This window comes from Cricetulus griseus, chromosome 4, assembly GCF_003668045.3.
Source record: "Cricetulus griseus strain 17A/GY chromosome 4, alternate assembly CriGri-PICRH-1.0, whole genome shotgun sequence".
Taxonomy (NCBI): Eukaryota; Metazoa; Chordata; class Mammalia; order Rodentia; family Cricetidae; genus Cricetulus; species Cricetulus griseus.
This window is the reverse complement of record NC_048597.1, coordinates 121571677-121589554: the sequence shown is the minus strand read 5'-3', so window position 1 is coordinate 121589554 and position 17878 is coordinate 121571677. Positions and strand designations below refer to the sequence as shown.

At 40.2% G+C, this 17878-nt stretch overlaps 1 protein-coding gene across 4 annotated transcripts in view; it reads left to right on the top strand.

The window, feature by feature from the left end:
- The window catches only part of Dync2h1 (dynein cytoplasmic 2 heavy chain 1), a 204859-nt gene that overhangs the window by 102401 nt on the left and 84580 nt on the right, over positions 1-17878 (top strand). For 3 of the 4 annotated variants that reach the window (XM_027415175.2, XM_027415173.2, XM_027415176.1), the window contains 7 exons: positions 2253-2376; positions 2967-3088; positions 10404-10490; positions 11552-11678; positions 12270-12411; positions 13239-13348; positions 16778-16798. In XM_027415175.2, the coding sequence (XP_027270976.1) occupies positions 2253-2376; positions 2967-3088; positions 10404-10490; positions 11552-11678; positions 12270-12411; positions 13239-13348; positions 16778-16798 (733 nt within the window). The remainder of the gene's footprint in view (positions 1-2252; positions 2377-2966; positions 3089-10403; positions 10491-11551; positions 11679-12269; positions 12412-13238; positions 13349-16777; positions 16799-17878) is intronic. The other variant, XM_027415174.2, reaches the window with a different exon arrangement.

Genomic DNA, 17878 nt, shown 5'->3' with positions numbered 1-17878 from the left:
CCTACATCAATGGACTTAACTAGATTTCTGCCAAAAAACTTTTCCAGAGGCTCTGCACCTCATTATTAGGAGTGTTCCTAGCCAGAATTCTACTCACTGTCAATTCTTTTTTTTTTTTTTACAAGATCTATCTATCTATCTATCTATCTATCTATCTATCTATCTATCTATTATGTTTGCAGTGTCTTGTCTGCAGGCCAGAAGTGGGCACCAGATCTCATTATAGATGGTGGTGAGCCACCATGTGGTTGCTGGGAATTGAACTCAGGACCTAAAAGAATAGCCAGGATTCTTAACCACTGAGCCATCTCTCCAGCCCCCACTGTTATATCTGATGCTCATTTTCCCATTTTTGACAAACAATAATGACTATGTGACGTGAATGTTCTCATTCCATTTTTACAGAAATTCAGTCTGAACAAGTTAAGTAACTTGTCTCTAATCACCGCTAGAAAATTTTAAATTAACATCTGTCTGGCTCTGTATTTCGTTATCTTAGAGCTAAGGATCCCTGTTTAGAGTTGATTTTTCCTAATCTAAAACCAGACTTGATTTGATCTTCTAGGTCTTTCTTTATTCCCTGAGTCAGGACATCCCTTTCCCAAGACTTTGTCTCTTGCGAAAGAGACAGATTGTTCTGACAGTGTTTCATGGTCACATTATTTTTCCAGGTCTCACTCCTTTCATCATGTATCCCAATATTTATTAGTAAGAGGTTTCATATTCTTACTTTTGAAGAGCATAGTGTTCACATGTCCATCCTGTTCTCAACACTTTTTCTTAGGAAGTGAGTGTTCTCACTGTGATAGTGTCCCACCAAGAGGATGCCCCACCATAAAGACAGTCACTGAGATAGGATCCCATAGTAAGGATGACCCCCATAAAGACAGTCCACTGTGATAGCATCCCATAGTGAGTATGTCCTCCATAAAGACAGTCCACTGTGATAGCATCCCATAGTGAGTGTGTCCCCCATAAAGGCAGTCCACTGTGATAGCATCCCATAGTGAGGATGTCCCCTATAAAGACAGTCCACTGTGATAGCATCCTATAGTGATTATGTCCTCCATAAAAACTGTCCACTGTGAAAGCATCCCATAGTGAGGATGTCCCTCACAAAGACAGTCTACTGTGATAGCACCCCATAGTAAGAGCAGCCCACCTCAGGACATCCTACAGTGAGGGCACCCATAGTGAGCATCCAACTGTGAGGGCATGTTTCACAGTGGAAACTGAACTTGGTCATGAAAAGCAGACAAGTTCTTTCCCAAGTGACATCCATATTCTTCATCTACAGAGCTAACCCAAATTATCTCCAGTACTGCCTATTGTTTCCTTTCCATTAGAAGACTTATCTCTAGTACAGCACCTCTTAGATCTGTGCTTTTGCCTTCCTGAAATGGGGCTCAGCTTCCTGAACAGCAGATGTCAGCAGATGTTATCCCCTCCCTAGACATAGTGAATGCTTCTGTTACAGTCACATTGCCTCCACCTCTTCTGCAGCTGTGGCAGTTACTGCTGTACTCTGGTACCTGTCTTGGGTTGGTCTACTTGCTGTGGTTGGCATAATGGCTGCCTATCAGACTTTTTATGGACCATTCTTAATATTTTCTTTATTATTTCTGAAACTACTCTATCTAAGTATATAGTACACAGGATACCTTGAAATTTCAAAATATGTGTGATCATCTAAAAATCTAAATATCTTCTCTCTGCAAGTGACTATTCACAGTGTTAACCAAGGAAGAGAGGAATGCCCAAGAATCTTGCCATCACATTTAATAATTTATTTAACCCTTACATAGAAAAGCATCACGATTTCACTACAGTTACTGATGAAGACATTGTAATCACTGTTCTGATAGTCTTGTACTTTGTTGATGGTTTAGAGAAAAGGGGGAAAGAGAGAAAACAGAGGATGGTGAAGACAAAGGAAGGTAAGAGAGAGACTCAGGAAGGAGTGAGGAGTTAGAATAATACAGACAGAAGCTAGAAAGGACTGAGAATTAACAAGGCATGGGGCTACATAGCTCCAAGTTTCCCCCAGAACATTAGTGTTGGGGTTTGTGCTGTTGAGATCCACACTAATGATAAGGAGTCATTTTTAAAACACGATAGTTATTAGCTCTTCCCCACAAATCTTCATATCCTATTATTGTTAATTAATTAGCTTTAAGTACTGTCCTACCATGTTTATTCAGAAAGAACAGTTTTTAGTTGGCCATATTTGAATTATTGTGTCTTCTTCCTAGCTTCCTTGCAAAAAGGGGCGTGAGAGAAGATATTGCAACTTTTGATGCACGGAACATCCCGAAGGAGATACGAGAGAGTGTGGAGGAGCTTCTCTTCAAAAACAAAGCCTCTTTCGATCCAAAGGTAGTTTGTTTTTTATGCTTTTTTTAGGCTCTTCACTGTGGGATGCTCTGTTATTACCATTGTCTAGATGATCTAAAAGCAAAAATTAAGGCAAAACAAAGCTTCAACTTTGCTGCCCTATATGGGCTTCGAATCTAGAGTTTACCCTCAGCTTATCCTCTTTTCTTTCTTTTTTCCCACATCATTAGCAGTGTTGCTTTTTCCCTCTGCTGGGTGCTTCTGGAGTCATGGCCATCTGTTTCCTTATACTTGTATCAAATTTCAATAAAGTGTAACTTCAATGGTTCTGATACTATTAAATTCTTTATTTAAATGTTAACTCTTCTTTGACACCAGTAATAGCTTTCATAATTGCTTTCATTAATGTAGAAGGAAAAGGACACATGCCCTCTTTATAAAGGAGGCAGAGCAGTCATGTGCGTGTGCCTGCTGCAAGGTCCAGTGTGCTTAAAAGATATTGACTTTAAGCTGCAAGTAGAGTTCATAAATTCTTCTTTCTTTCAATGAATGCTTAGATAAAATGTCAGCATTAATTTTATGTTTATCTAATGTTAAGTCAGGTATGGAGTACTTTGTGATGACTTTTTCAGAATGCTAAGCGTGCCAGCACTGCGGCTGCGCCTTTGGCTGCTTGGGTTAAGGCCAATGTACAGTACTCCCATGTCTTGGAGCGGATCCAGCCTCTGGAAACAGAGCAGTCAGGATTAGAGTCGTAAGTATAGCACAATGCACAGATGCTCTGACCTGCATTGCCATCAGTTTGACGCATGTATTAGAGTGTTTGTATTTATTTTGGTTTTGGGTGTTTGTTTTGCCTCTACTTTAAAAGGGCAGCTGGCAAAGTAAGCTTTCAGATGAGTGAGTGAAATCCCAAGGTAAGAATTGAACAGATTCAAACAGCAGCCTACTCAAGCATGGGCACCAAAAGCCACTGGCTTCTCCTGTGTGAATAGGCAGCCATTTCTTCAGAAGAGCCAGGGTAGGAAAAGAGTGGCTGAGCATGTAGACTTGTGTAATGTTATTTTGACATTGATGTTCTGTGCAATGTTTACGATAGATTTCCCTAAACAGTATCTGAGCAGATAGGAAGAATACTCAACTACTTAACTTTGGAGCTTGGAGATATTACTTGCTACTGTTACTAATTCTAAATGCAGACTAAGAGGTTTGTTCAAAGTGTCATTACCTTTTGACATTACCTACAAACCCATTCTAGAGAAAAATCATTACTTAATTTTTTCAATATTAATTATATGAAAATTTTGTATTAAATCATGTTCTTTTATATTTTGACAATGAAAATATTTCATTTGTTGAGATATGTATTTTATGAGTTTATTTTTTGTCTTGTACATCTTTGTCTTGTTCTCCTTCTTTTTACTTACTGGAGACTGAGCCTCAAATCTTGGACTTTGTAAACAAGACACACAGCATGCTTCATCCATCCCTCTGCCATCTTTCAACACAAACCCGGAAGCATAGTCACTGATCTCGTGGTTTTCTTTGTTCTTTAGTGATTCTTCTTGAATTAGTCTTCTAAAGTCCCCCTTAAAGCTGCTCTCAGGACTTCTGGTTGTCATTGTTCTGGGCAATTCCTCTGTCTCTTTTTGTTGTTCCATCATTTTGTTATGAATTCTTTTTTTTTAATTCCTTGTTTTGCTAGGATATATCTTTTAGTTCTTTCCTATGAAAATATACATGAGACAAAAAGTATTTTGAGTTCTTCACATATTTATTCTTTTATCAGATATGTTCAGTATCAGAGTGACTTGTTTGTAGTGATTTTGATGGACTCATTCCTTTGTGTGGTTGTGATAGAGTTTCAGCATCACCTTGGTTTCTGTTAAATGAGAGGGGAGGACTTGTAGCCTGTTTGAACAGAACCTTAAGGGAATTTCAGACATATGGAAGTCCAGCTGTAAACAAGTGTCAGTGTTATAGCTTTGGGGCTGCAAAGATACCCCAACTTACTGAGAAGCCAGACTACCTAGAGCCACAAAATGATAGCTCTGGAGGGGTAGAGCTGCAATAGGACAGCACTGTATGCTAGAGCCACAATAGGACAGCTCAGCCCTGGAGGGAAAGGGGTTCTGACTTATAACCAGGCTACCTGAAGCTGGGGTGCAGTGGATGATGGTTTCTGCACAGGATGTAGCAATCCCACTTCCTCCTAAAGAGAGTCATTACAGTTGTGGTCTGCTCTGTTCCCCTAAGCAGAATTTCCTAGCAGAGCAGTCTGTCTCTTTCTGGGCCCAAGATGTTACATCTTCTGCTACACTCTGCTAAAGAAGAAGCCCCTGCAGAAATGCAGCAGTATCCTCTGGCTCCAGCAAAAAAAGGTGTTGCTTTTCTGATTAGCTTTGCTCAGTGCCCCTAAGGAATATATCAGCTAGGTTCTTCTGTTTTGTGCTGGTGAATGAAGATCTTTACCCAAGACTCTTGAGAAAGAGATTTATCTGGGAAGGAGGAGTCCAGGAGAGTGGCTGCTTCTGCCAGGGTGGGAGAGGACAGCCAGCAACTGAACAGGCAGAGGGGCTTCTTAGGGGCAGAGTTTTCCCCGGAGAAGTTTTTCTGCTGAGGGATTGGTTAGTTTTCCTGCTCAGGGATTGGTTAGTTTAGTTTGTCTGGGCAGAGATGGCCCTGATTTCAGGGCCAAACTGTTTTTTTCACTGGTCTTTTTTAGCCTTTTGGCTCTAATTTTAGGACCAGGGCATATTTCTTTCACTGGCTCTGATTCTAAGGCAAATTATGTTCCTTTGGCTCTGGTTTCAGAGTTGGTATATTTCTTAGGATCTGGGTTCAGGGATAAAAGCATTCCTTTCACTGGCCCAGGTTTCAGATCCAGGGTTTTTTCCTTTCACTGGCTCTGGGTTCAGAGCCAGAATGGGTTTCTTTGGCCAGCTCTGCCACCCTACACCAACCCCTCTTCTATTGGTGCAGAAACCCATTTGCAGAGTAGAGCCCCATTTCTGCAGCTTTGATTTTTGAAAAGCTATGCTGTTTGTTCCCCCATGCTTTGTATGTGTTTTTTCTCTTTGGAAGTTTTTAGGAACGGGATCTGGGTTGTGAGTTTTACAGTTTGGTGTGGGATATAGCAGTGCACCTGTTGCTTCTGGGGATTTATTGTTATTCCTTCAGTAGTTCCTTTTGCACCGGTCACCATACATTGGCGTATACTGGGCTGTAGATTTGTGAAACTATCACTCAAGAAGCTGCAGTACGCTTCACTACAATCAGGTAGTCCCAGAGGAGTTTGGTTCTGGGGGTTGTTCTATTCTTCCAGGAAGTTGCTCCTTCTGTTTTTGGTACTTTGAATTCATTTGCAAATGAACTGCCGATTTCACAGATTTCAATTCTAGACAGGATGGTGCTTTTGAAATTATTATTATTTTAAATTATTATTATTTAAATTAAAACAATCTTATATACAAGTCCCAGGTCCCTCTCCCTCCCGTCCTCATATCCTGCCCACTATCCCCCCATTCTGCCCCCATGCACTCCTCAGGAAGGTGAGTTCTCCCACAGAGGATCAATAAAGTCTGTCATATCATTTGGGGCAGGACCTAGGCCTTCCCCATGTATCTAGGCTGAGAGAATATCCCTCCTTAGGGAATGCGTTCCCAAAACCCATTTGTACACTGTGGATAAATACTGATCCACTGCCAGAGGCCCCATAGACTGCCCAGGCCTCCCAACTGACACCCACATTCAGGGTGCCTGGTTCTATCCTATGCTGGTTCCCCAGCTGTCACACTGGGGTCCATGAGCTCCGACTTGCTCAGGTCATCTGTTTCTGTGGGTTTCCCCAGCTGTGTGTCTCTGCTTCTGCTTCCACCAGCTACTGCATGAAGGTTCTATGATGGCATATAAGGTAGTCATCAATCTCATTATAGGGGAAGGGCATTTAAAGTAGCCTTTCCACTATTGTTTAGAATCTTAGTTGATGTCATTCTTGTAGATCTCTGGACATTTCCCTAGTGCCAGTTTTCTCTTTAAACCTATAATGGCTCCCTGTATTTTTTTTAATTTAAATTCTTTACCACTCATATTTACATATCCATCCTCCATTCCCTCGCCCTCTCATCCTCCATGTTCCCCACCAAACCCCCCAGCCCATCCCCCAACTCTTCCCCAGGGATAGTGAGGCCCTCTACCAGGGACCTTCAAAGTCTGTCATACCATTTGGGGGAGGGCCCTGGCCTCCTAGCTGGCACCCACATTCAGAGGGCTTGGTTTTGTCTAATGCTGTTTCCCCAGCTTTATGACTAGGGACTCTCTGCTCTCACTAGGTCAGGTCCACTGCTTCTGCAGGTCTCTCCAGCCCCGTCTTGACTCCTTTGCTCGTTCCTCCTTCCTCTCCACAACTGAATTCCAGTAGTATGGTTCAGTGCTTAGCTGTGGGTGCCTGTTTCTGCTTCGAACGGCTATTGGATGAAGGCTCTAGGAATGGTAACCAAGGTAGACACCAATCTCATTATAGGGAAAGAGCATCAATGGCATTTTCTCCACCACTGCTTGGATTCTTAGTTGGGGTCATCCCTGTGGATCCCCTAACATTTCTCCTGTGCCAGACTTTTTTCCATACTTGTACTGTCTCCCTCTATCAAGGCATCTCCTTTCTTGCCCTCCTCTATTCCTCCCCTGTCTCAGTCCTCTTGTTCTCCTCCCCCTCCCCTTCTTCGCTTCCCACTTCCTTCCTCTTCACCCATGCCCTGTGCTCCCACTTTGTTCAGGGGTTCTTGTTCCCCTCCCCTTCTTCGAGCGACTATGCAATCTTCTCTTGGGGTCCTCCTTTTTTCCTAGCTCCTCTGGCAGTGTGGATTGTAGACTAGTGATCCTTTGCTCTATGTCTAAAAATCATATATAAGTGAGTACATACCATAGTTATCTTTTTGTGACTGAGTTACCTCACTCAGGATAGTTTTTTCTAGTTCCATCCATTTGCCTGTGAATTTCAATATTCCCTTGTTTTTTTCTGCTGAGTAATATCTGTCTTTGAAATTGAGGTGTGTTTCTTGTATGCAGCAGCAGGATGGATTCTATCTTTGTATGCATTCTGTTAGCCTGTGTCTTTTCATAGGCGGATTAAGACCATTGATATTAAGGGATATTAATGATCATTGATTGTTGGTTCTTGTTAGTTTTGGATTTGTTGGTTATGGTGGTATTATGTGTGTCCACCCCCCCTTTTTTGTTTTGCTTTTGGTAATGTGTGATTATGTATTGCCTGTTTTTGTGAGTGTAGCTAACTTCCTTGGGTTGGAGTTTTCCTTTCAGTACATTCTGTAGGGCTGCATTTGTGGGTATGAATTGTTTAAATCCAGTTTTTCATAGACTATCTTGTTTTCTCCATCTATAGTGATGGAAATCTTTGCTGGGTATAGTAATCTTTATAGAAATCTTTGCTGGGTTGGCATCTGTGGTCTTTTAGTGTTTTCCCCTTGCTGCTCTTAATATTCTTTCTTTATTCTGTATGTTTGGTGTTTGATTATTATGTGATGAGGGGACTTTTTTTTTTTTTGCTCCAGTCTATTTGGTGTTCTGTAAGCTTCTTGTATTTTCATGTCTTTCTTTAGGTTAGGGAAGTTTTCTTGTATGATTTTGTTGAATATGTTTTCTGTGCCTATGTGCTGGACTTCTTCTATACCTATTATTCTTAGGTTTGGTCTTTCATGGTTTTCCAGTCTTTCATGGATATTTTGTATTAAGATTTGTTGGACTTAATATTTCTTTTGGTTGATGAATCTATTTCCTCTATCATATCTTCAACACCTGAGATTCTCTCTTGCATCTCTTGTATTCTGTTGGTTATGCTTGCATCTGTAGTTCCTGATCATTTACCCAGTTTTTCTATTTCCAGCAGTCCCTCAGTTTGTGTTTTCTTTATTGTCTGTATTTCAGTTTTCAAGTCTTCAACTCTTTGAATTCATTCCTACACCTGTTTGATTGCTTTTTTGTTTGCTTTTCTTGCTTTCTTTAAGAGATTTGTTGATTTCTTGCATTTTTGTCTTTTCTTCCATTCCTTTAAGGTATTTTCTCATTTTTCCTTTAAGGGTCTCTGTTGTCTTCATAAAGCTGTTTTTAAGGTCATTCTCTTCTGCTTCATCTGCGTTGAGATGTTCAGGTCTTGCTGGTGTAAAACCCCTAGACTCTGGTGGTGTCATATTACTCTTTCTGTTGTTGACTGTGTTCTTATACTGTCGTCTTCCCATCTCTTCCTCCAGTGGGTGCAGGTGGGGCCTGTGATTCAGTGGGTCTCTTTTCCCCCATTTGGTATAGGTGGGGCCTGTGGCTTATGTGGTTGATCTTCCTCTCCCAGTGTGGGCAAGGCCAAGGCTCCCATGGTGGAAGATGCAATGCTGAATGTTTTGGGGTGTGAGGAGGGTGCCCCCAGGCCTCTGGACTTTCTGTCCCGGTGTGGGCAGGGTCAAGGCTCCAATGATGGCAAATGTAGTGTTGGATGGTTTGGGGCTGCCACCGGGTGTCTGGTGATTTGTTGGGCCTGATGGTGCAAGGAGCCCTGGTCAAGGTCCTCCAATGTGTGTGGGGGGTCAGAGAATTGAAATTATTATTTTTTATGTTGTGCTTCTTTTAAGGCAAGGAAATATACTTTTGTGAAGACTCTGCTTTCCTTTTCCTGTCATGTTTAGCTGAATAAATGATCTCCCTAGCTTTTGATGGGGCAGACACTAGGACAGCCCTGAGACTCTGCCAGCCTTCAACCAAGAGAAGCTTCTCCTCCTGTAAGGATGGTGGGATGAATGCCTTCCTTCATTTTCATGATCAAAACCTCTTCTATTCTGTTGTTAGAACGCTAAAACTAATCTTGATAATTTCAGGGTTCTGGTAATAATTATGACACTTTATACAAAATAGAGAAAGCTCTCCTATTGAAAGACCCTTGGTCCAGAGATTTGGCATTTAGTGCATACAGAGCACCCACCCACCTTTCACACCTGTGCCCCTATGTTCTAGTTTCCCAGAGGTCTTCCCATTGCTGCAGTGTTCTGTTTGTATTTCCATTGCCCCATTAGTCTCTTTCAGTTTCCCTTTTTTTCTCTGACATTCACTCTGTCCACTTGAGGGTGTAATGTTTATTTCACTTTTCTTCCTGGCCCTCAGTACTTCCTCCTGTAATCATGTGTTCATTTGCTTTGGTTCTGGTGAAGAAGCTTTCTTGGCATGCCCAGTCCTTGGATTTGAGAAATCAACATACAATCATAGACACTAGAATATGTGGTTTGTGTTCCCCCACTTCTGGTGTGAGGACCAAGTATTCAGGTGTAGATTGGCCAAGTAATGACCACTCTTCAGTTTTGAGGTGCCTTTTAGAGTGAGAGTAGTGTTCACTGTTCCCATATGGAAGTGTCATGTTTTGTATATATGGTGTTGTCAACAGGGCTAGGTAGAGTTGGCGGATTGCTGGCTAGTGGTGTTGAATTTTGGGTTGGTTTGAAAGTCCTCATTTAGAGGAGGGATGCAGTTGAGATCTAGCATTCAGTGCATCTTACAACTTTTGGACATGCTTGTGTCTTTAGCTCTCCTGTTCCTTTCAGGGACAGTTGCTGCTTACTTTATCTGAGCAGTTTGGAATTCTGCTTATTTTATTGTTCCTTCTCTCATTTTTGCTTTTTTATTCTGGTCCATCTGTCTTTATTTTCCAAAGTTTATTTTAAGTTTTGCTTTGCCACACCTTTAAATTCTCTGTCATGTATGCAGGGTGTACATATTTATTTCATTGGTATCATTTTGTATACTTTTGAAAGAAGATAGATGAACATGCTTACTATTTTTTCCTTCAGAATCTTCTTGCACAATTCTTTTAAAATACACGTTTCCAGAAGCAATATGAGTTATATCAAAAGGTTCACTTTTAATTTTGGCCTTGCTTCATTAATCTGTGCAGAAATGTCGTAACACTGAACTATTGTGGTTCTGTCGCATTTACTGCAATATCACTTCCTGAAGGGCTGTTTTCATATTGGAATCTGAAATAGAATGATATCTAACACTGAATCATACTTTAGGAATTTGAAGAAAACTGAAGATAGAAAACGGAAGCTAGAAGATCTTCTTAACTCTGTTGGTCAGAAAGTGTCAGAACTCAAAGAAAGGTGAGTGTAGTTTGGAACTGCAGCATGTCTCCGCTCATTATCATGTCCTGGCTATAACTATTTTTTTCCTCCTCAAGTCAGTCTCTAGTTGAGACAGGTAGAGAATAACTGAGAAGCCATTCTTACTTAGCTCTGTGATTGTTAATGCCTGTGGTCCCAGTGTTTGGGACATGTACAAAGAGGATCAGAGTTCAAGATCATTCTTGGCTATAAGGCTAATTAGAGGGCAGCCTGGGCTATGCAACATTCTGTGTGAAGAAAAAAGTAAAAAGCCCAAATAAATAATAGTAATACTCCTCTACAAGTTATATGTTTTTCTTGTGGTACTAGAGATCAAAATCAGGGTCTTGTTCTTATTAGGCAAAACTCTGCTAATTTTAGAAAAAAATTATAAAAATTTATCTTAGAAAGTGTATGTCAAATTTCCTTTTTATCATGGAATGTGGAGAAGTGATTGTGGAAGATGTCCCAGCAGGGACATCTGGCTTCCTGCACAGTGTACACATGCATGTACAGACATGCACAAAGGACTGTTAAAATCTGGCATGTAGACGCTATGTGAGAGATGATATACAGTGGACCAGATATTTCACTTTGGCAGCAGATATTTGAGAGAATTAGGCCAAGAAGTAAAAGAAAGTGGGTCAAAGATGCTCAAGGAGATTTGAAAGATAGAACATGTTATCATCATGTAAAAGTTCACATGGTAGCAGGTAGGATTGTGCAAGTCAATCGGAAGAAGGACAGTTATAGAGAATGACTGGCTCATTCTTAGGGTCAAGACCTTGAGTAAACACTGGGAGAAACCTGGCACAGAGGCTACATCCAGTCCTTGAGTATAGACTGCTGTACTGATTTTTGGTGTGGAGGACTGATGCCAGCCCCTGCTTTATATTTGGGATATATTCCACCACTGAGTGCTACTTGAGCAAGAATGGAAGGCTTTTTGTGTATTTGTTTACATACTTGTTTATTTTATTAATGGTATTTGATACACACACATAATCAGTATGTCCCAAGGCTAAGTTTTTGTCTCTGATTGTATGGTAACGTTTTCTTAGATTTCAGAGCAGGACTTCAGAAGCTGCTAAGCTTGAAGCTGAAGTCAGCAAGGCCCAGGAGACAATCAGAGCTGCAGAAGTCCTGATTAGTCAGCTGGACAGAGAACACCGGCGATGGAACACACAGGTTTGTCTAAGAAGAGAGCCACAAACACAAGAGGCCTGGGTGCAATGAATGGATTTGTTAAAAAAAAAAAAAAAAAAAAAGAACCCTAGAAAAATACCCATTCCCTTATAGATGGCCTTGACCTTTGACAAATAATGTAGACGTGAATGACCAGTCAGTAAACTCATCTTTAATCGAAGTGTTTTCTTATGAACATACTTTAGGAAAATATCCTGATCCCCTTTGGCTTGCCCATGTTGTTGATGAGAAGGGCAGGGAGGGCAATGATCTGAGGGAACTTTACTACAGCAATAAGGTTAATATTCAATACTGTTCACCAGTTATTTCTTGTTGATATGTTCCATGATTTCACTATTGGTAACTTTCTGCTTAATTTTTTTAATTTAATTGTGCATGGGGCACATGCATATAAAAACCATGTTTATTTATAGAAATATCTTGTGTCTCAAACTCTTAAAACCTTTGCATTCTTACTGATCTTTTGATGAAGTTGTTCAGGCGTTACTATTTAAGTGAATGCTGGGTTGTTTTCCTCACTGGGAAGCTTTCCTGTCTAATGAACGAATGCCTCACTGCACTGTCTTCTTCCAGGTAGCTGAAATATCAGAGGAGTTAGCTACCCTCCCCAAAAGAGCTCAGCTGGCGGCTGCATTCATAACTTACCTCTCTGCTGCCCCAGAAGGCCTCAGGAAGAACTGTGTGGAAGAATGGACCAAGGCAGCTGGTCTAGAGAGTTTGTATTACATTATTATGAACTTGAAATTTCAGCATGCCAATAAATCTACCTCTGTTTCTTTTACTACTCTTAAATGGGTTTTTTTTTTTTTCCTAAATGTTACCAGGAATAGTATGACTACTTCAGATTTGCTAAATCTCACAGATTTTTTTTTTGTAAATTGTTTTGTTGTTACAAGTTTTCTACTGCTATACATCCATATAAGAAACAAACCTCCATCTGAATTATTTTTAGTTTTCCCAAATGTAGCAAAATCAACATTAATTTCATATGCCAAAATTAACATTACTTCCACATGCCAAAATGAAATGGAAAGCTCTAACTTTTCTTATGAATTTTGTCATTTTCACAAATTATTGTGGCTGTGAAACATTCACTTAGAAGTATTTCATGAATTCTGCTCATTTTCACTTTTTACAAAGCTTTTTCCTGGGTTTATGTTGTAATACATAGGAATGGACATGAGGCCAAGACATGCCACAGGCCTCCCGTGTTGGACTGTCTGTCAGGCATTGGTAGCTTTGGTCGTTATAGTCCCAGTTTGTCTGTCAGGTGCTGGTTTCCATAGTGCCCAGTCTGTCGGTCAGGTTCTGGTTGCTACGTTCACTATAGTACCAGTCTGTCTGTCTGTCAGGTGCAGGTTGCTATGGTGCCAATTTGTCTGTCAGGTGCTGGCTGCTATGTTCACTATAGTACCAGTCTGTCTGTTGGGTGCTGGTTGCCATAGTGCCCAGTCTGTCTGTCAGGTGCTGGCTGCTATGGTACCAGTCTTTCTGTCGGGTGCTGGCTGGTATGGTGACTGCTTGATGTCTTTGGCTTTTCAGAATTCGATCTAAGGAGATTTCTCTGCACTGAAAGTGAGCAGCTGATCTGGAAAAGTGAAGGCCTCCCATCTGATGACCTCTCCATAGAGAATGCCCTTGTGATCTTACAGGTAACTAGTAAGATTGTCTCAGAGACACCATTGCAGTGTAAGAATGCTGTAGTTCTTGTGGCTGTTCTTTTTTTAGTTCAATAAAATGGCAAATATATTGGTAACTACAGTTGATTATCTGCTGCTCAATGTGATTTATTTTCAACTTAGTATAGAAGTATAAGCTAAGATAGCCTTTTATGATGATAAAATACTCAAAATTGAGCTTGCTAGTAGTAATAGTTATACTTTGGAGAACCCTGAATTATCTCATGCTCTCTTTCATAAATTTTGTATTTCAGTTTAATTTACCACACAAAATTTTATAGTGAGAAAAAAGTTTTGGGTTACAAGTTAGAAATGAATATCTGTACATTTTAGAAAATTATTTCATGTATTATGTGTTCTTACAGTTGAAAATTCTTTCTTGGCAGTGAATATGAAAGCCATACTCAAAGCCATGTTTACAAACATCATAAGCTAAAAAATTTATTACATTGTCCAGTGAGCTTCATATATGTACTTAGTCCATTCTGTTTACTCTGTCTCCTCAGGCCTCTTTCTCTTTCACTGTCACTCCCATGATGGCCCCGACTGGTCTACTTCTCAAATTTATATCTTCTTGTTTTGTTTTATGACTTGATGAACAAATCACAAACTATATATGAAGTTTGGTTTTATCATTAACTTGGTGTACGTTTCATAGTTTTTTTACATTTGTTTATTGAGTATGTGTATGTACATACATGGAGGTTAGAAGACATTGTCCAGGAGTCATCTCCCTTTCTTTTGTGTGATTGGGCTTGGGGACCAGTGCCTTCACCCGAGCTGTCCTTGCAAAGTGCATACTAACTTTCCTCCTGAGTGATGGCAATTCATTTTCTGTTTCAATAGGTTATACTTTACAACACCACTATTCTCTCTCCTTTCTGTAGCCTTTTTTCCTGAACATAAATCTTTTCCTTTTCTCCACTTTAGTATCTTACCCCTGCCCCGTGTGTGTGTGTGTGTGTGTGTGTGTGTGTGTGTGTGTGTGTGTGTGTGTGTGCATCAAATGTTCCTCTTTATATGATCCTTGGTTTGGATCCTATTTATTCTTCTAATTTGTTTTATTAGACCTATTAATTTCTGTCCATACTTCAGGTGTATTGCCTGGAAGAAGTCACTGACTACAAATTGAATAGTTTTTTAAATTTAATTTAATTTTGATTTTTTTTATTTGATTTTTGAACAGTTTATTATCTTCTTTTGTACTGAAATAAACATGTGGAGCCCAATTGCATTTGTAGATAAGATGCTGTGTCAGGGTGTTGCCCTACATTGTGTTCTGTCATGTTACACCCTGTGTGTTTCTGTCATGCTTGTCATCCTTATGGCTCCCCCTTCAAGGTTTTGGACTCATATTACTTCTTCTCATTTCAGTTATCAAAGAAAGTCATCATATGCAAATGTTAGTAAGTCTGACATAGTGGCACACTTGTACTGTCCTAGCCTGAAAGATTAACGCAGAGGGATTTTGTGGAGTCCAGGGTCATCATAGGTTACATATACATAGTGAAATGATATCTCAAAAATCCAAAGCAAAACAAAACATAAGCAGTTCCCCCCAAGAGCTATGATGGTTTAAGAATTATTTCCTAAGAATGAGCGATGGGAGAGGTGACTCTTTAGCAAACATGTTTATGAGAAAATATATGTATATTATATCCTAATAACTGAAAAGATAACTTTATCCTCAGAATTGGGTTTCATAATCAATATGGGAACTTGCCTATGAGCTTAATTTTATTAATAACCTTATATTTAAATTCCATTTAATATTGACAATTTCTTTTGACTATTTAGGTACTTACTCTTCACTCTCCACCCACAAATCACTTGGAAAATAGATAAGGATGAACTTGGCATTATGGTCAACATTGTATCCCAAGTCTGTGATATGTTATGTCTGAAATATGTTGTAGTTAAATGTGTGAGTGGGAAACACATGTTTAGTAACATCTATGAACATACTACATGAGGTTTGTAAAATGAATTCTCTAAGGATTGATTATTCGAATCTCATGTTATACAGGCTGGCCTTGAACTTAATATGTAGCTGATCTTTCTCACTCTACTTCACAATACTAGTATTATGTATAGGCCTATGTCAACATGCTGACTCCCTCTGTCTTAAGGAGTAGATACATTTGATCACAGACAGCTTATCTCAACCTTTCAGTAACATTGGCTTTTACTGACGTCACAATGACTCATTTCAGTTTGTTTCCAGATTAAAGATCTATCCCCCGCTCATCTGTTAATCTTCTGAAAGGATCCAGATGGGCCACTTGTCTAGCTTTTCCGTGCAATGACAGGTGACCACTAGCTGCATATGACCATATCAGATACCCCAAGTGTGCTGTGTCCTCTCCACGCTCATATGACCTATTTCTCTTACTTTTCTTTAGGCGGTAGCATGATCTTAGCCCAGTGATTCCAAGTGTAGACCTGTGACTTTTTGTTACTGTCTCCTTAATTTTTCAGTTAATTATTCTCTAGTCTGACTAAATACATTTCTCCGATTTCTCCAGAACCATCATATTTACTTACATTCACTTCTGTGGCTTCATTTTGTACCTAAAGAAACGTCTTGTGCCAGCCAGCATCTTCCCCTTTGTGTTGCTTGTTTCCTATTCTTGGAGTAATGTTCCTAAAATGTTAATTTGCTAACCACAATGTTTCCATTTGTGTGTGCCAATGACTGTCCATTGCCTGCAGTTTAAAATCTTCATTACTTGTAATGTTGTAAATGCACATGGCATATGAGATGTGGCATAGAAAGTCCTTCTTGATCAGGCAGTCCTTACTAATTCTTATATCTGCCATGTTAAATGCACAATCTTTGCCTACACTCTTCAAATCCAGCTCTGCCAGACTGCTGGAGTTGTCTCAATGCTCCAAGCTTTGTAGCCTTTTTCGTTGAGAGATTAGCTCCTTTAACTAGATAATATTTCTTGACTTAATTTGACTTGCTTTTCCTACTACAACTCCATGTGTTTCCCATGTATCCTATGTACTTTCTGATCATGCAGTTTTCATTTTTGCTTCTTAATTGGATATGAAGTCATTGAAGGTAAGGAAATACATGGTCCTCATTTCTGGACTCCTTGTCTGTATCCCTGTGGTTGTAACCTAGCATGGTAGGTGAATGAATGAGGGAATGCAAGCTCATCATTCTTAATCTGCTACAATGTGCTAAGTATAATTTTAGCTGCATTTTGTCATGGAACACAGAGATAAAATGTATCTTAGAGAATTTGTCTAAAGTTCTATGAAGAAGTATATATAAGATGAAAACCAACTTTTAAGTTGGTTTAAATTTGTTACACTTACTTTGCAAAAATGAGATGCTTAAAAATATCACCTCTTTTTTTTTTTTTTTTTTTTTTTTTTTTCTGACTGCATCAGATCATTGGTTTGAAATCATGGGTAAGAACTCTTTCAATTTTAAAAGTAATGATGTTGAAGGTGTGACAAAATCTACTAGAACTGTGAAACATTTACCACTGGATGTTAGCTTAAATTAAATCTAATCTAATCCGATATTAACATTGAAGAGGCCATTTGCTAGTTAACTCATCTTGCCAGGGCTTGTGCATTCATACAGTGGAGCAGTAAGAGAGGCCTCTAGGCACAGATGCCTGGATTGTGTGAGGAGTATGGTGGGAGGAGTTCCTTGTCTGTGGAGAACTGAGAGCCACAATACAGCTGTTGGAAACTCCAGCATATGTTTATTGTCTCCACAACCTGATCAGTGTTGGGGATAGAAACTGTTTGGGGAGATGTTAGTTCCTGCCATCCCCTTCTCCTGACAAGCCACTGAAGTTACAGATATGTTCTTGCTAGACCCAGTCCAGTTCTCAGTGCATGTCACCCGCTGTCCTGTGTGCTCTCTTACCACTGCAACTCTGAGTGTGTGTCACCCGCTGTCCTGTGTGCTCTCTTACCACTGCAGCTCTGAGTGTGTGTCACCCGCTGTCCTGTGTGCTCTCTTACCACTGCAGCTCTGAGTGTGTGTCACCCGCTGTCCTGTGTGCTCTCTTACCACTGCAACTCTGAGTGCGTGTCACCCGCTGTCCTGTGTGCTCTCTTAACACTGCAACTCTGAGTGCGTGTCACCCGCTGTCCTGTGTGCTCTCTTACCACTGCAGCTCTGAGTGCCTGTCACCCGCTGTCCTGTGTGCTCTCTTAATACTGCAGCTCTGAGTGCGTGTCACCCACTGTCCTGTGTGCTCTCTTAACACTGCAACTCTGAGTGCGTGTCACCCGCTGTCCTGTGTGCTCTCTTACCACTGCAACTCTAAGTGCATGTCACCCACTGTCCTGTGTGCTCTCTTACTACTACAATTCTGAGTGTGTGTCACCTGCTGCCCTGTATGTTCTCTTACCACTATATCAGTTGTGTTCTTCAAGTGAGAAAAATGTAAGAAAAACTGGCTCATTGTTTAAATATGTTTACTAGATAATGATGATTTTAAAAATAAATACATGGGTTGGAGAGATGGCTCA